General features: G+C 40.4%; 1 protein-coding gene and 2 long non-coding RNA genes across 3 annotated transcripts; all 3 read right to left on the bottom strand.

The window, feature by feature from the left end:
* Positions 1–3060: 3060 nt before the first annotated feature.
* On the bottom strand, positions 3061–4629 carry LOC111490069. The gene is made up of 3 exons (XR_002719491.1): positions 4504–4629; positions 4229–4429; positions 3061–3337 (listed from the first exon to the last, which is right to left on the bottom strand). It is a non-coding gene; the product is annotated as an uncharacterized LOC111490069 (long non-coding RNA).
* Positions 4630–5495: 866 nt separating this feature from the next.
* On the bottom strand, positions 5496–8070 carry LOC111490543. The gene is made up of 5 exons (XM_023139189.1): positions 7574–8070; positions 7347–7496; positions 7095–7250; positions 6776–6829; positions 5496–6680 (listed from the first exon to the last, which is right to left on the bottom strand). Exons 1-5 carry the CDS (start codon positions 8058–8060, stop codon positions 5506–5508), a joined length of 2022 nt encoding a protein of 673 aa, XP_022994957.1. The 5' UTR covers positions 8061–8070; the 3' UTR covers positions 5496–5505.
* A 2944-nt stretch (positions 8071–11014) lies between these two features.
* Positions 11015–19102, bottom strand: LOC111490548. Its single transcript, XR_002719586.1, has 3 exons — positions 18912–19102; positions 11234–11304; positions 11015–11031 (listed from the first exon to the last, which is right to left on the bottom strand). It is a non-coding gene; the product is annotated as an uncharacterized LOC111490548 (long non-coding RNA).
* Between the last annotated feature and the right edge of the window lie 173 nt (positions 19103–19275).

Genomic DNA, 19275 nt, shown 5'->3' with positions numbered 1-19275 from the left:
GAAAATATATCCAACTCATAAAAAGAAAGGAAAAAAAATACTAATGAATGACAACTATATCAAATATATTTTATAACTAAGTACATTTATACAACAAAATATATTCCACAAATATCTTTATAGCTTAAATCAAATTTCATAATACTCTCCCTCAAGTTGGAGAGTAAGTTTGAGAGTGTAGGTCAATTACATCAAACTTGACTTTCAAAAAATTAAATTGTTGTCTTCCCAAAACTTTAGTGAAAACATCCGTCAATTGTATTTTAGTCGAAACATAACATAGTTTGATGATTTTAGCTTGTAACTTTTCTCGAACTATATGGCAATCTATTTCAATAAGTTCCGTACGTTTGTGAAAAACTAGGTTGGCTGCTATATGCAATGTTGCTTAATTACCACAATACAATAATGTTGGTTCGGACAGCGAAACTTTCAAGAATATATCTAAGCCAAGTTAACTCTAAACAAGTATTTGCCATAGCTTGATACTCGACTTCTGCGGATGATCTAGACACATTGGTTTGTTTTTTAGACTTCCAAGAAATAAATGAATTTCCCAAGAAGATGCAGAACAAAAAAATAGACTGTCTCATAGTTTGACAACCACTCTAGTCAGAATAGCAATATGCTTGTAATCTCAATTTTTTTTCAGATGGTACTAGAAGTTATTGACCAAGAGTACCTTTGATGTATCTCAGAACTCGAAGAGCTGCCTCCCAATGTGATTTTCTTGGTTTACCCAGAAATTGGCTAAGCATACGACTGAATATACTAAGTAAGTTCTGGTAACAATTAAATATATTAATCTGCTGTCTATATTTGTTTGGATCATTCAACTTATCTATTTCTGTTGAAGAAAGCTTCAAATTTTGCTCCATAAGAAATTTTTCTAGACGTGCTCCTATAAGACCCGTGCCTTGAAGAATGTCTAAAGCAAATTTCCTTGGAGACAAACATTTCTTTTCTAGATCGAGAAATTCAATGTCCAGAAAATATTTCAAATTTCTAAATATTTTATAAAGAATTTCTTGAATAAACAAGTCTTGAGATGTTGAATTTCTTTGAGATCATTGTCTGTCAGCAGAGTATCATCAACATAGATAAAAACTACCATGAAAGAAATACCAATACTCTTAAATAAAGAGTAATCATCTTTTGACTGAGTGTAACCTACATTTTGTATAGTGGTAGAGAATATGGAGAACCAATTGCGAGAAGCTTGTTTTAACCCATAAAGAGACTTATGTAGCCGACATACTGTATTCTCCCCCTATCGGCGAAGACCTAGTGGTAAAGACATGTAGACTTCCTCGTTTAGATTACCATGGAGAAAAACATTTTGAACATCCAACTGATGAGTGAACCACTTTTTAGCAGCAACAATAGTGAGGAAGCAACGAAATATAGTAAGTTTCGCTATAGGAAAATATGTCTCTTTGTAATCAATAACTTCAACTTGATTGTATCCCTTTGCTACCAGCCGAACTTTATAGCGTTCAACAGAACCATCAGAGTTGTATTTAATCTTGTACACCTAAAGATAGCCAATAGCTTTATGGATAGGTGGTAGAGTTACAAGAGACCAAGAATTACATTCCAAAGCTGTAATTTCAACATTCATAGCCTGTTGTCATAATGGGTTGCCAACTGCCTCATTCTGGGTTTTAGGTTATGTTTCGACTATAATAAGAGTTAGAAAAGTACATTGAGCAGAAGAAAAATGAGAGAATGAAAGTTAATAATGAAGGGGATACCTGGTGCCAGTTCTGTGACTTGAGCTGGAGGTTAAATGATTGGTTGTAGAAAACATCTCATAATCATTATGCCAAATTGGAGACTATTTGATACGAGTAGAACGTTAGAGTGGAACTGATGTATCAGGTAGGATTGGAATAGAATTAGTGGGTGAATTTGGAGAAGGAACAGAAAGTGAAGAAGATGACGAAATAAGAGGAGAACGAATGTTTGAATCATGGTGTGGTAAAATGGGAGTTGAAGGAGCTAATGTCAAAGCTTGTGAAGTTGATGAAATAGAAAAATCATCTTCACAAAATTTAAGATCACGACGAATAAAGAATTTGTGAGACTATATGTCGTACAACTTATACCTTTGTGACCACTAGGATATCCTATGAAAACACAAGGAATTGTCTGAGATTCAAATTTTTGTTTTGGATGTACTACAATTGCATAACATTTACAACCAACGACTTTAAGATGATGAAATGTAGGTGGTCGTTTGTAAAGTGCTTCAATGGGTGTCTTGTTAGATAACAATGATGATGGTGTTCTATTTATAAGATAAACAATAGTTAAAATGCACTCTCCCCAAAAATTAAATGGAACATTTAAGTGAAAGAGAAGAGACCTAGCTACATTTTGAATATGACGATGCTTACTTTCTACGACTCCATTTTGCTGGGGAGTATAGACACAAGTATTTGTTGGGGAATATAGACACAAGTAAGCTGAAATCCAATGCCACAAGAAGTAAAAAATGATTGCAAAGATAGGAAATCAGTCTCATTGTCAGATCATACTATCTTGATAATAGTGTGAAATTGGGTTTGAATGAATTTAATAAAGTTCATTAACAAATGTTGTACTTCTAATTTATGTTAGATAAGAAAAATCTAAGACATCGAGTAAAATCATCAACAATAGTGAGTAAAAAACACAAATAAAAATGGGTAGGAATTTTATAAGGTCCCTAAACATCACAATGTATCTGATCAAAGGCAAAATGTGTTGTTATTGAACTTCTTGGAAAAGACAGCCTAGTTTGTTTTGCTAATAGGCAAATACTACCATTATGAAAAAATAGTATTATCAAGATGCAATTGATTAGCTAGAAATTTAAAGCGAGAAAAATGAAGGATGACCTAGGCGTAGATGCCACAAATTAGATGATTGAGATGCTTGATTTGTTGAAGGCTTGATTGGAGATAAAGAAATATGATAGAGACCTTCAAATTATTACTCGGGCCAATCATCTTCCCCGTAGTCATGTAACGACCGATCTTCAAAAATACCGAATCACTGGTCGCCACGTGGACTCAAGAGTAAAAAGAACTTTTCAATACTTCTTGTAGTTTGAACCAGGGACTAAAAGTTAAAAGTTGTCTGATATACATTTAAAAAAAAAATACTACAAAACACATAAAAGAAAATCCACGGAGTCACATAAAAAGAAACAGTTACAAAATATCGCAGGTTTTCCAAAAACGTCAAAATCATAACCAAAATGACATGGGAGAAGCTGACTCAATCTAAGGGCCCCCTTCTGCAGCTGCACGACTCCACATGTCCCCGCCACCGACCCAGATCTACTTTTCTCCTGAAAAAATAGAAACAACACATAATGAGTATATAAACAATACCCAGTAAGCAACTTGCTCGTAAGCTCTTGTCGAACTTAGCCCTATTCACGGGATCCTAAGTTTTGTGCTCAAATAGTCAGAGACCTAGTGGTGCTTAGCAACATCTAACTGTTCCTAAGATCAGTAACTACCTGTCATTGTGCCTCGCTAGGCCGGGTCAGTCACTACCTGTCTTACGCCCTTGTCGGCTCAGATCAGTAAAACTACCTGTCTTAGGAATAGTAACTACCTGTCACTATGCCGCTCGACTGGATCAGTAAAAGGTCATGGCTCGTCCCACTAAGCACCTCTGACGTGTTATCACAATAATATACTATGATTACTCTCAACCCCTTGTGGGTGACTACGAAAATGGAACACTGTCATCTATATGAACTTATGATAACTAGCACCTAATAAATGATCCAACTCACAAAGGGTAACAATGGGCTACCCAAGCCCCACACCCAATGCCTAACAAAGAACCACTACAACAACACATCGCCATGCTAAGTCACATAATAACCATCTAACTCAACATGAAAAAACAGATCATCCCATACGCCTATACGAAATTTCACATTCATGCCAACGAAACAATATAACCATAACGACAATCAAAGTTCAACCACACACATTATCGAAGTACCACCTCCATGAACTAACTTTATCCATTCCTAAATACGGTACTAAATTGTTTGGCCACAAATCCAAACCTACTCCTACAAGCAATTACTTAAAAACTTGCTCTAGATGGTTACTTACCTGATCGTAGACTTCCCAAAACTTTATTGAGTCTTTAAGTGTCCCCTTGACTAAGCTTGGAATTTTCCTATAATAAGGCATTATGGAATGTGTGAGTGAATGACCTAAATCTGAATAAAGACGAATCAAATGGTGTGAAATGAAAAAAATCGTGTTTCAGTTCTGTATAGATGGGTCGGGTTGGGTCAGGTCGTGCCTCCTCAGTTTTTGACCTCTTCTTCCCACCTTCTTCTTGATCTTTCTTTCCTCTCAACACCCCATGCCTTCTTCTTCACAAGGACTCACCAACTTTCCTCAACAATAACCTAGGTACACCGATCCAGTGAAATGTATTAGGGTTTTGGAAAACAACAACAAAAATCACACCACTAGTTCTTACCATCGGCGTTCTCCTTCCTCAGCCGTTCGGCCCACCGTTGCTGACGAGCGCTTCAAGCTCCGTCATTCGTCTCCTCCGTTCCACCCTCTCCTCTGTCTTCTTCTTCTTTCTTTCTTTTTTTTTTCTTTCTTTCTTCCTTTTTCTCTTTTCCTCCCCACTGCTTTTTTTTAACCCTAAAAGAGTAGTATAACTGACATTTCTCTCTCCTCACTTATTGATAGTTGTATTGGCTCTTACAAGTCAAGTTCTGCCTAATACAAGAATCAGGATAGAAGGTGATACAACAGTTCAACTGATTGGTAAGTTTGCTAATGAACCATAAAATATTGTTTAATTTAAGGTCAGGATTAAAGGAAGCATTACCGTATGTGACACATATGTTATCCCTCCATTAACAAAATTTAGTGTAGACATGATTAGAGACTTGGGTTTAGTCATAACAAAAGTTTGGATATTATATGATTCGTAGCTCCACTATCGAGAATCCATGAATTAGAACTAGCAGAGTTAATGAATATTACAGATACTGGAAATAAACCTGCAGCATTGATGTAACTATCAGAATTACCCAAAAGAGGATGATTGAATACAGATAAGGCTTGTGCTATCTGTTGTAACTGCTCGTAAGATTAATTTGGAATGAAATTAGGTGACTCTTCTTATATATTGAATTGAGAAGCATCAACCATATTTGCAGATGATCGATCTCTACGATTAATTTCAATGGGATGAAAAGTACCATTTTTGTTAATGTTGTTTAAATGGGATACAATCTCATATATTCCATAGGACAAATATATTTGAGAAATATTTTTATATCTTAAATTAAATTTTTTATATATTATTAACCTTGGAAAGATAAATAAAAAGCACACTTTTGAACATTATGTGCAACAAACTTCACATTTATTAAGCCAGTACAGGCAATTAAGGTAAGAAAAGGAAGTAGTTTATTACGTATCCATCCGCAGTTATATCCGCTCCCAAATCCAGGCATGAAAATCAGGTAGATTTGTTGCTTAAAAATTTGGAAGGAATCTCAAAAAATATGGTGAGGAAACCCATGGGAAGCAACTTCCAAAGAAATTGTAGACCCTTCCAAATACTTTTCTCCAGCTCCAGCAACAGCGGCAACTTCATTACTACAAAAATGACTATTGGAGCAAGTGTGACCAAAAACAAAAGGCATTCCGCCCATACCATGTTGGTCGATTTCATTGTGAGCACGATGGCCACAGCGAACGCAATCATCGTGCTCGCCACCGACAAGAACAGCAGATTGAATCCCAAGGACAATTGAATTGTCAATTCATGTCGAAAAGTATCGATCTCAAAAGGCGAGGTCAAGATCAAGAGAAACAGAACTAAGGAGGAGAGCGATGAGATGAGGGAGGTGATGTCCAAGGCGGCGAAAAACAGGTAGATAGGATCAGAGAGGAGAATCGGAGAGCCAGTTTTGGAGTTGAGTCCACCGGGGACAGTGAAGGCAGCGGCGAAGGCGACAGTGGCCATGAGGACAGCAACAGCAGAGCAAGACTCGGAGGTTTTCTTGATCCATTCTTTGGCTTTATCAAGCATATCCTTGTGAGTTTCATCGAAGAACTCGCGTGGATTCCACTGGTTCTTGCTATATTGCATGTTGTAAAGGAGCGGAAGCACATTGTGGACGCGATCGAACCACTCCAGCTCATGTTGAAGTTGTATTGCTGGACCAAGGGTGGATTGACTGAGGAATTTAGTGATTCCAACATGGTGCAATACTGTGTAGCCCAACACGTCGATCCTCCTGGTCAGTCTGTGCATGATAAGTTTCTGGCGTTGAATCCATTCAAAGATCTTGAGTTGTCGGTGTGCAATGAGCACATGCAGAATGTTTCTGTCCTTTTCCGTCACGTAGTCCACAGCCTCTGGGTGGGCTTCGATGATCCTTTCAACCACTTCTATTATTCCCCTGGCTGCGGCCAGTAACAGTGGCGTCTCATGGTGGTCCTTGTATTCAATACTTTTACCATCCACGATAGGTTCTTTTGCCTTTTCTGATCTGTCAATTAGAGTGCTGTCGGGCTTCTGTTTTTCCTGGTAACATGATAAATCTATGTCCACTAGCATTTCCGTGATTCTTAGAATTAATTTATGTTTTTTCTTTTTCATGTACAGCTCTTTGCATTCAAGCCACCCTGTATTTTAAATGTCATACTTAGCATTTGAATGTCATATTAACATTATTTTTTTTTTTTGTTAAAAATATGTTTTAGAGTTAGAGAAAGAAGACCTCGCACGATGAATCTCCCCAACAACCTCTTCGAACTTTGTCCAAGGTATTTACCTGCCACTCACAAACAATCCTTTAGTACTCAGTGCACAAACAATCCTTCCGTAATTGTTTTTTTTATTAAATACGAGTAAGATTAAGAATTTAAAAGGTTAGGAATCAGACTCTCAAGAATGGTGTGATATTGTCACTTTAAAGTTAAGCTCTCGTGCCTTTTCTTTAGGTTTTCTCTAAAAACCCTTATAATGTAGATGTATTATTTACTTATAAACACATGTTCATTTCCTAAATTAGTAAAAAAAACAAAAAAAAAACTTACTCCATTTAAAACACCAATTATGTTTAGGTTTAGAGTCAAATCCGGCTTCTAAATCTTCAAACTTCTTGTCTTTATTACTTAAACTTGTAGAGTCATTGTTGTTCACATAGCCAAATTTACAAAAATTAAAGTCGTAAGTTGGGTCCTTGGGAAGCCCTGTGATGTGATAAGAAAAAAAAAAATATTAAAAAGTTTTTTTTTTAAAAAAAGGAATGAAATATAATTTTTAAAAATTTTAATCATAGTTGTTACAATAATAGATCAATTCCGCCCAAAATCCCTTGACGTATCCACTCTCAAAAATGTGTGGCATATTGGCCAGCACGTGGAGAGCCGTCTTGTTGTTTGTATCCTTCATCTCCAACAGTGACTTGTCGAAATCCACCAACATCATAACCATCTCTGCAATAAAAGCTTTGAATTAGGTATTAAAACTTGGAATTAGCTTCAATTATGGTAACATAAACCGAGACACTAACCGAAGTTCTCGCTTTGAATGGCTGCATGAATGATTGGAGTACCCTTTGCCGTCCAGTTTAGGGAAGATCGAGCGTAAAAATCTTCACAATCATTCAAAATATATTGAACGATGTCAAGTTTCCCATATCTGGCTGCACTATACAAAGGCGTTTCACCCCAAATGTTCACCTCCAACAAATCCTCCTTCCTTAACTCAACCAAGAGCTTAACAGCACCCAAATTCCCTACACTGGCAGCTTCATGTAGAGGTGTGTTTTCAACGTAGCTCTTCCAATGCTCTGTGTACTCCATCTCCATCACCTGCGCAAGAAAGGTTTTTAAAGGTTCTTCTTTTCCACTGTGCACTGCCAAATGCAACGCCGTGTCTCCACCGTTATTGATCGGAAGCACGAACTGCCTCGCATCCTTACATACCTCGCCCACATACTCCCATTGTTCCCTCAACGCAAACTTGTATAACGCTTTTTTCTCTTTGTACAAATCCATATCTTCTTTGGGTTTTAGTTTCTTATTTTGTTTGCCATCGCTAACCCAAATCTATTTTATATATAACTTATATCTCTCTTTCTTTCTTTTCTTGTTCCGGTCATAAAGTTTGTATTCTTTTTCTTTAATCGCTTTGATAATCATGTAGCATAATAAAGTAAAAGTAAGAACAGTTGCTTCCATTTCTTATACAGAATTTGTTCCTTCTTTAAACCCTTTTGTCTTCGCTTCATCTTCCACACTACTCCCTACAGCTTTTACTCCCTTAAATATAAAACTTCTCCCTATACTATCTTTTTATCTATTTCATAATTTCATTTCTCAATCTTTTCAAACCAACCAAAATCTTTTGGTTCTTATTTAAGACAATTAAGGTGAGTATATTACATGTTATGATATGGTATGTGGAAGGATATGATAGGTTGAACTATACCATAGAAAGGATGTGATATGTTGAATGATATGAATTGCCACCCCCCAAAATTTGAGACTCAAAATCAAGGGCTAAGCTAATGGATTATGCAATGAAAACATTTAAAAAAGAGATAGACAAGAGGAAATTGCTTAAAAATGTTAGCAATTAAGAAGAAGAATTACCATCAAAACAAAATGTTTAAGTAGTGTATGAATTTCATGAAAAAGTATGTGGAGTACAAAATGTGTGAAGTAACTATGCATGATATGTACAGACTCCTAGATGCCCCGGGACACTCCTTTTTGGCTTTAAGACTCCTGCATGCGTTCCTGTCCCGATCCGTGGCATCACTCACTTGAAAAAAAAAAAAAAAGTAGAAATGATGAGTTTAAGAATGCTCAGTAAGCAACCTACTTGTAAACTCTTTTCGCAACCTTATCTTAATAGGTATCCACGACCTTGTCTTGGGGTTCTAGGAAGTGCAAACTAAGTTGCAACTCTATTTTCTACAACTTATGAGGCTTGCCTATCTTATGCGGTGGATGATCAGTGTCCTGGGATGAGGCGCGACCTCAAAAGTAAAACTGAGGAGAGGACAGTGTAGCTGGATTTGAATCAGTATCGCTCTCTGAGCATCATCCATGGAGGTTAGTCGACAACCCTCCCATGGGACCATACTACAACTATAATCGAGAGGCTATGATCTCCTGCGTGCCGATTAGCTACTAAGTCATCCTACATTGTCCCATGCTCACCCGCACAGAGACAGGTTTCTACGGCTTAGGGTCCTGTTCAAGAGACCCCTTAGCTATCACCAATTGGATGGGACACAAATCACACTACCCTATCTAGCTCTGCCTATGTCACGACCCAAAGAATTAACCTCAGTTGTGACTAGCAATGACTATGACGTGTAACGTGTAAACGAAAAATTCAAGGAAAACATTATATCAAAAGTATTTCATTTATTTCATAAGAAAATCGTTTCATTACTAAAAGGACATATGTGCCTAAGTAAAAACAAGAAAAGAAACATGAAAGACAAAGTGTACTATTCAGTAAACTAGACTGACGCCCCGGGACACTCTTCCTCTGTGACAACCCACATCGATCAACGCGCCCTCTCTTGACTCAACGCCTCACGTACCTGAAAAAGAAAGGTATAACAAGAATGGGTATAAAAATTATACTCAGTAAGCCACCTACTTGTCGGCTCTCGTCGCACCCTAAACTTAACAAACAACCACAGACTTTCCTTTGGCTCTAGAACATCTGATTCTGGTCTTAGCTCATTAGGGCTTCCTCCTTTGAACTTGTCCCTTCGGACTTCTTTGGTTCTTAGACCTTCTATTTATACCCCTAGAGTTCCTTTTATGCTAACCTATGTTGGACTTGTGCCTTGAGAGTGGCTACCTCGACATGGGTATGAGATTACTTGGGGTCTTGCCTAGGAAGTGAGCTGCAACCTCCTAGTCCCACGATAATCCCCCTGTATTTGAGAGGGCTACCTCCCCTATTTCATCCAGCTAAACGGTCAATTACGACGTGGGTATCCCGTTTACCATACTAAACGGCTATCGAGCAGTCGAGTCCTGATCAGGAACCCGTTGGTCCCCCATGAAGCTATATCACTATCCACACACAAGTGGCCTAAGGGTACTCTAGAGGTGGTTCGTGTGTCGTGATGGTCTGTTAGACTACTAGGGAAGGTTAAGTCTATTCCTTGGTGACTTGTAGCTGTAACATAAATCTCTAGACTTAATCATAAAAGTGGCCATGAAAATTAACTGAGTACGTACATAACTATCATCAAACATCATCATACAATATTCATGCAAGGTAAACATACAAGCTCAACGGGGCGATAACGTCCATCAACTCCCAGAGCGCAGATTTCACAAATTCCCATCCTCCTTTCAGCACACAATATCCATATACATAATAACGGAAACGTAAATCATAAGAACAATACTCAGAAACTACGACCTAAGATAATTAAACTAGCATGCATGCATTCCAAGCGACTCCTACAAGTATTACTTCCTAGAATTCCGTGTGGTGACTTACTTGGATGATGCGTGCCCTTATGCAGCGTTTCCACACACTTGGCGAATCGAAAGGTGGTGATTTTTCCTCAAGTAGGTCCTATTTCATATAAAATGGGTTTAGGATTGGAATAAGGAGGGAAATAGGGAAAATAGAAGTCGAACGGGTCAAAAATGAGCTTACATGCGCTGGGGTGCAACCACTAGCTGATTCCACGCGCGAGTGTCATGCTCCCAGGGTTTTTTGTAGTCACAGGTCGCCGGTTCGGTTCGAAAATAGTGGTTCAGGTTGACCGCGGGTCATCAGTTCGGTTTGGTTCGCCGTGCAGGTACCGGGTCAGCCGAGGGATGCGGGCTAGGTTGCGTTGCCGGGGACGCGTGTCGCAGGGAGGGATGCGAGCTGGGTTGAAGCCGCATTTTTCTAAGCAGCGTTTGACGCGTCCAAAGGGGGTTGGCACACGCGGTCCTCTAGCCGGTTGACATGTGGCACGCTGGCGACTTCTCTCTCCTCCTAGCAGAAAATCAAGGTTTCCGATTAGTTTTCCGAGGTTCTTTCCATTTTCTATCTCTCGATTCTTAATCCAAACAGTAATGGTTTGTTCAACAAAGTTTTAGATCATACTTCAACCTACGTGCCAATATTTTTTTCTTGATTTTTACTTGGTCATACAATGAGTTATGAGCGTTGGAAAGAGGTTTGGTAACATTCTTACCGTTCTTGGAAAGATTCTCAGATCTCGACGTTTCATCCGATTTCCTCACCAAAATCAGTGGCGGATCTTCCCTGGATGAAGGTAGTAAACTTAAACACTCTACTCCCAAACAAAGATCTCAGATCTAAAAAGTATAGTTCGAAATCTTACCTTGCGGGTTTTCTTTTCGATCTTGACGAAAGAGGAGGAAATCTCAACAACACGAGTTCTTACTTCACTCCAAGAAGAACTCTAGGGTGTAAGTCTTAGTAGGGAATGGATTCTGTCGGCGACTCTCCGACGAAAACTCCGGCTGTTCAGTTTTCTCTCTCAAACTTTCTCTCAATCCTTCTCTCTCACACATCTTTCTTTTGTAGGAATGCTGTAGGAGAACCCTCAAGACCTCTATAATGGGTTAAGGGGTAAAATGTCCATTTTGCCCCTTCGGCTTTAACCGACTTTTTTTTTTTTTAGTATTAAAAATTCTCCCCTCCTTAGAAACTTTCGTCCTCGAAAGTTTGTATCTCTTGGAAGAGTTCGGGATAGGCTCTCCTTACACATCCTCTTGTTCCCAGGTTGCCTCCTCGTTTCGATGGTTACCCCATGCAACTTTCACCAAGAGGATAACTTTGTTGCATAATTGCCTAGTGTCTCGAGCCAGAATTTTGCTGGGCCTTTCCTTGTAGGACAGATCTTCCTGAAGAGGAAGAGTCTCGTATTCAATCACATGAGTAGAGTCTGGGGTGTACTTTCATAGCATAGACACGTGGATCACGTTGTGAACGGCGACAAGGTTTGGTGGTAGAGCAATCTTATAAGCCACGACCCCAACTCTCTCTAGAATTTCGAAAGGGCCTATAAACCTTGGGCTTAACTTCCCCTTCTTTCCAAACCTCAACACCCCCCTCATAGGAGCTTCCTTCAAGAACACATGGTCACCCACCTCGAACTCGAGGTCCCTTCTATGCAAATATGTGTAGCTCTTTTGTCAGCTCTGTGCAGTGAGGATTCTTTGCTTAATTTTCTGCACGGCTGCGTTGATGACCTGAACCAACTCTGGTCCCAGTAGTTGTTGCGTGCTTACTTCTTCCTAAAATATTGGTGTTCGACACCTACGCCCATAAAGCGCCTCAAAAGGGGCCATTTGGATGGTCGCTTGATAACTATTATTGTAAGCAAACTCTATCAGTGGTAGATGTTCATCCCAGCACCCATCGAAATCCATGACACAGGCTCGCAACATATCTTCTAAGATTTGGTTCAGTCTTTCGGTCTGTCCATCCGTCTGAGGATGGAATGCTGTACTAAACCTTAGCTGAGTCCCCAATGCTTTTTGGAGGCTTTTCCAAAACTGAGAGGTGAACCTAGTGTCTCGATCAGATACTATAGACCGGTACACCATGCAGGCGTACTATCTCTCTGATATACTGCTGAGCCCACCGATCCACACGATAAGTGGTTTTGCCTGGGATGAAGTGAGCCATTTTGGTAAGTCTATCAACAACTACCCAAATTACGTTGAAGCTTTGTTTGGTCTTGGGCAAACCCGAGATAAAATCCATGCAAACTGCTTCCCATTTCCACTGAGGGACCTTTAAGGGTTGTAGCAGTCCGGCTGGACGCTGTCTCGGGGCCTTCACCTGCTGACAGGTCAAGCATCGGCTTACAAAATCTGCTATCTCCTTTTTCATCCCTGGCCACCAATAACATCCCTTAAGATCCTGATACATCTTTGTACTTCCAGGGTAGAATGTGTAAGAAGTATCGTGAGCTTCTGTCATAATATCCTTCAAAATTTTCTTGTCATGGGGAACACATAGGCTATTTTTCCACAGCAGACCCCCATCTGAAGAGATTGAGTACCCCACTAGTCTTTCAGTCTTTGTCTGATTCCACAGTTTCCCAAGGTGTTCATCAGAACTTTGAGTGTCAATAATTCGTTTTTCGTAAGGTGGGTTGCATGGTCATTTGTGTTATCTGAGAAGTACCACCTTTGATTACAACATCGATTCCAGCCCTTTTCATCTCATCCTGTATTCTCTCCTGCTTAGTGATCATCGCGAAAGTATCAACTGCATTTCTGCTCAATGCTTCCGCCACGACATTGGCCTTGCCTGGATGATACAGGATCTCGATGTCATAATGCTTTACTAATTCCAACCATCTCCTCTGCCTCATGTTAAGCTCCTTCTGCGTAAATAGATACTTGAGACTCTTGTGATCAGTGAATACTTGAATTTTCTCTCCATACAAATAATGTCGCCACGTTTTTAGTGCAAACACCACTACTGCTAACTCGAGGTCATGAATGGGATAATTTCTTTCATATTCCTTCAGTTATCTGGAAGCGTAAGCTATCACTTTACCTTTCTGCATGAGCACGCATCCTAATCCTTTTCCCGATGCGTCACTGTACACCACAAGATTCCCTGATCCATCTGGAACTGTGAGGACTGGTGCTGTCACCAACCTCTCCTTGAGTTCCTGGAAGCTCTGTTCGCAAGCTAATGTCCACACAAAAGGCTTGCCTTTCTTAGTTAACTGAGTTAGCGTTGAAGATATCTTGGAGAAATCCTGGACGAACCTTCTGTAATAACCAGCTAGTCCTAGAAAACTCCGTACTTCAGTGACTGTGGTCGGTCTTGGCCACTTCATCACCGCCTCTATCTTAGCTGGGTCCACTGTGATTCCTCTACTTGACACCACATGACCCAAAAACGCTACCTCAGATAGCCAAAATTCACACTTGGAAAACTTGGCGTACAGTCGCTATGTTCTTAGTATGGTCAGAACTTTTCTCAAATGTCCTTCGTGCTCTGCTTCTGACTTAGAGTACACCAAAATATCATCAATAAAATACTATAACAAAAGTGTCTAAGAATTCCTTAAACACCTTGTTCATTAGTTCCATGAAGACGACTGGTGCCTTGGTAAGTCCAAAGGAGAGAAATTCATAATGTCCATAGCGACTTCTAAAAACTATTTTGAGTATATCTTCTTCTCTTATTCTCAATTGATGATATCCTGACCTCAAGTCAATTTTAGAGAATACCGTTGCTCCCTGCAATTGATCAAACAAGTCGTCGATCCTCGGGAGGGGGTACTTATTCTTTATGGTGACCTTATTCAGTTCTCTATAGTCTATACACAGGCGCAGGGATCCATCCTTCTTCTTGACAAACAGAATAGGGGCTCCCCAGGGTGACACACTGGGTCGTATAAACCCTTATCCAATAGCTTCTGTAACTGTTCCTTCAATTCCCTGAGTTCTGCAGGTGCCATTTTGTAGGGTGCTTTGGAGATCGGCGCAGTTCCTGGTTCTAGTTGATCCCGAAGTCAACTTCCCTAACAGGGGGCAAACTTGGCAAATCGTTAGGAAAAACATCAAAGAATTCCCTGACAATGTGTACTAAAGATACTGCCTGTTCATTCCTGCTGTCTAGGGTCACACTAACTAAGAATGCGCTTGCACCACTGCGGATCGTCTTTTTGGCCTTTAGTGCAGTTACGACGCTTGGGGTTCTTTTGGACATGGCTCCCTTATATGTAAAACTATCCCCTGACGGAAGTCTGAGAGTGACTTTTCGAGTTTCACAATCTATTAGAGCGCGATTCTCGCCTAGCCAATCCATGCCCAAAATGACATTGAAGTCTTGCATGCTTAATACTATTAATGTAGCTTCTATGACACGGCTCGACACTGTCAGACTACCTCCCTTAACTCTATGAGTAGCCATTAATAACTCGTGAGCAGGGGTGGACATTGATAGAATGGTCTCTAAGAGTTTTTTTTTAAGTGCGCTAAATCAACGAATTCCTCAGACACAAACGAGTGTGTGGATCTTGAATCAAATAGTACTAAAGCCAAATGACAAAAGACGGGTAGTTTACCTATAACAACTGCATCGGGTGCATCCGTCTGCCTACTTGTGGTTGCATGGGCTACAGCTCGCCCCTACTGCTGTTGGGCACCCCGACCCCTTTGATTCTTTATTGCAGGTCGGTTAGTGTCATTGTCTCTCTTTTGAGGGCAGTTTGCTGCATAGTGTCCCATCTGGCCACAATTATAGCATACAGTAGTCCCTAGGCGACATTCTCCCTGGTGAGTACGCTGACACTTAGGACATTGATTTCTGTTCTGTGATGAGCCTCTTCCGTGATTGATAATGCCACCACTGGATGGTTTGCCAGTCCTGGGATAATTCCAGTTTATCTGTCTCCCCTGGACTGATCTGGGATTTTTGGGCTAACCCTACTTGTAATCTGTCAGTACGAGGCACATCAATGATGGTTGCCATCTTGAGAGCTGCTGTATAGTCTGTGGATGACTGTGATGCCACATAACCTCTAATGTTCTCCCTTAGGCCGGCGATAAAACGTTTAGCCTTAAGCTCTTCAGTACTGACATATATAGGGGAGAATCTAGTCAACCTATTGAATTCCTGATCATAATCCTCCATAGATAGGTCACCCTATTTGAGTTCATGAAATGCTGCCTGCAGCTTCATTCTAGCAGCGACTGGATAGTATTTGCGGAGATAGACCTCTTTGAACTGACACCAAAAAATAGGCTCTCCAAGTGGTGCAATCCTTTTTTTAGCACCCTTCCACCATAAATGAGCCTCTCCTTCCAATATATACGTTCCGCAATAAACCTGATATTCCAGCGGACAGTTCATGTAAACGAAGGCTTTTTCCTAGCCTCGATCCAATTTTCTGTTGCAATGGGATCAATTTTGCTACCTTCAAGGGAAGACAATTTTTGCCTCTGGAAGTCCTTAAGATAACGAGCCTCTATGGTCATAGTTCTAGAGTCTCTGTTCCCCAGCAAAACTGACTGTTGCATTGCTGCCTGTTGCATTGCTGTCTGTTGCCATGTTGTCTGTTTCAACGTTGCCTGTTGTATTGTCTGTTGCATTGTAGCCTGGTTAGCGACCATTGTTTGCATCTACTGAGTCATTTGAGCCTAGTTTTCCTTAGAGGTTAACATAAATGACTGTAGTACATCTGTAGTGAGGTTAGTTGTTGGCGGCTTAGATGGAACCTCCACGTTATTGGTGGGCACTGGTGGAACCGCTTCAGGAGGAGAAGCAGTAGAGTCTGCATTAGGTAATTCTTGAGTCACTGCTTTCTTTTGACTCATTCCTGACCTTGGTGCTCGTGGTATAGGACATTCAGACCATTGTGGCATTTCTTCAACCTCCTCTTGAGGTTCAGGTACAGTTTGTTCCGCCTCAAGTGACGGGACATCAGTGTCCTATGCGACTCTTCTTCTTCCCCTTCTAGGTCCAGGCCCGAGATAAGTTCTACTCCTCCTAGGTGCCATTTAGCTACCACAATAGAGAATTTGCAGTTACATTTAGTTCAAGGTTCAACCTCTAGGAAATGTGCAGTACAACACAAGAGAACAGTCAAGAAAAATTTTCTACTTAACATCTTATCTCTTAATTTCGCAATTCAAATTCATGAGACTGTCTGGTCGCGAGCGTCAGGTGATTGATGGGCGCGTTAGAGAGGATACGACTCTCTAACCTAAGTGTCTACAGGACCTATGTCCTGGTGCTCTGATACCAAATTTGTCACGACCCAAAGAATTAACCTCAGTCATGACAAGCAATGACTATGACGTGTAACGTGTAAACGAGAAATTCAAGGAAAACATTATTTCAAAAGTATTTAATTTATTTCGTAAGAAAAACGTTTCATTACTAAAAGGACATATGTGCCTAGGTAAAAACAAGAAAAGAAACATGAAAGACAAAGTGTACTATTTAGTAAACTAGACTGACGCCCCAAGACATGCTTCCTCTGTGACAACCCACATCAATCAACGCGCCCTCTCTTGACTCGACGCCTCACGTACCTGAAAAAGAAAGGTATAACAAGAATGAGCATAAAAATTCTACTCAGTAAGCCACCTACTTGTAGGCTCTCGTCGCACACTAAACTTAACAAACAACCACGAACTTTCCTTTCGCTCTAGAACATCTGATTTTGGTCTTAGCTCATTAGGGCTTCCTCCTTTGAACTTGTCCCTTCGGACTTCTTTGGTTCTTAGACCTTCTATTTATACCCCTAGAATTCCTTTTATGCTAACCTGTGTTGGACTTGTGCCTTGAGAGTGGCTACCTCGACATGGGTATGAGATTACTTGGGGTCTTGCCTAGGAAGTGAGCTGCAACCTCCTAGTCCCACGATAATCCCCCTGTATTTGGGAGGGCTACCTCCCATATTTCATCCAGCTAAACAGTCAATTACGACGTGGGTATCCCGTTTACCATACTAAATAGCTATCGAGCAATCGAGTCCTGATCAGAAACCCGCGGTCCCCCACGAAGCTATATCACCATCCACACACAAGTAGCCTAAGGGTACTCTAGAGGTGGTTTGTGTGCCGTGATGGTCTGTTAGACTACTAGGAAAAGGTTAAGTCTATTCCTTGGTGACTTGTCGCTCTAACCATAAATCTCTAGACTTAATCATAAAAGTGGCCATGAAAATTAACTGAGTACGTACATAACTATCATCCAACATCATCATATGATATTCATGCAAGGTAAATATACAAGCTCAATGGGGCGATAACGTCCATCAGCTCCCGGAGCGCAGGTTTCACAAATTCCCATCCTCCTTTCAGCACAGAATATCCATATACATAATAAGCGGAAACTTAAAGCATAAGAACAATACTCAGGTAATTGTCATAATAATTCACATAATACATCCTACTTTTAATAATCAATTACCTACGTACTATCACGGAAAACTACGACCTAAGATAATTAAACTAGCATGCATGCATTCCAAGCGACTCCTACAAGTATTACTTCCTAGAATTCCATGTGGTGACTTACTTGGATGATGTGTGCCCTTACGCAGCGTTTCCACACACTTGCGAATCGAAAGGTGGTGATTTTTCCTTAATTAGGTCCTATTTCATATAAAATGGGTTTAGGATTGGAATAAGGAGGGAAATAGGGAAAACAGAAGTCAAACAGGTAAAAAATGAGCTTACACGCGCCAGCCACGCGTCGGGGTGCAACCACTAGCAGATTCCACACACGAGTGTTACGTGCCCAGGGTTTTCTGCAGTTGCAGGTCGCCGGTTTGGTTCGAAAATCGTGGTTCAGGTGGACCGCGGATCGTCGGTTCGATTCCGTTCGGTTCGCCGCGCGGGTACCAGTTCAGCTGAGGGATGTGGGCCGGGGACGCGTGTCGTAGGGAGGGATGCAGGATGGGTTGGAGCCGCATTTTTTCAAGCTGCGTTCGACGTGTGTCCGAAGGGGGTTGGCGCACGCAGTCCTCTAGCCGGTTGACACGTGGCACGCTGGCGGCTTCTCTCTCCTCCTAGCAGAAAATCAAGGTTTCCGATTAGTTTTCTTATGTTTTTTCCATTTTCTATCTCTCGATTCTTAATCCAAGCAGTAATGGTTTGTTCAACAAAGTTTTAGATCATACTTCAACCTACGTGCCAATATTTTTTTCTTGATTTTTACTTAGTCATACAATGAGTTATGAACGTCAGAAAGAGGTCCGGTAACATTCTTACCGTTCTTGGAAAGATTCCCAAATCTCGACGTTTCGTCCGATTTCCTCGCCAAAATCAGTGGCGGATCTTCCATGGATGAAGGTAGTAAACTTAAACACTCTACTTCCAAACAAAGATCTCAGATCTAAAGAGTATAGTTCTAAATCTTACCTTGCGGGTTTTCTTTCTGATCTTGACGAAAGAGGAGGAAATCTCAACAACACGAGTTCTTACTTCACTCCAAGGACTCTAGAGTGTAGGTCTTAGTAGGAAATGGATTCCGTCGGCGACTCTCTGACGAAAACTCCGGCTGTTCAGTTTTCTCTCTCAAACTTTCTCTCAATCCTTTTCTTTCACACTTCTTTCTTTTGTAGGAATTCTGTGGAGAACCCTCAAGACCCCTATAATGGGCTGAGGGGTAAAATGTCCATTTTGCCCCTTGGGCTTTAACCGACTTTTTTTTTTTTTTTTTTTTTTTTTTTTTTTTTTTTTTTTTTTTTTTTTTTTTTTTTTTTTTTTTTTTTTTTTTTTTTTT

Source organism: Cucurbita maxima, unplaced genomic scaffold, assembly GCF_002738345.1.
Source record: "Cucurbita maxima cultivar Rimu unplaced genomic scaffold, Cmax_1.0 Cma_Scf00015, whole genome shotgun sequence".
In the NCBI taxonomy this organism is placed as follows: Eukaryota; Viridiplantae; Streptophyta; class Magnoliopsida; order Cucurbitales; family Cucurbitaceae; genus Cucurbita; species Cucurbita maxima.
The sequence above is the reverse complement of the archived record's forward strand: the minus strand, read 5'-3'. Positions and strand labels throughout refer to the sequence as shown.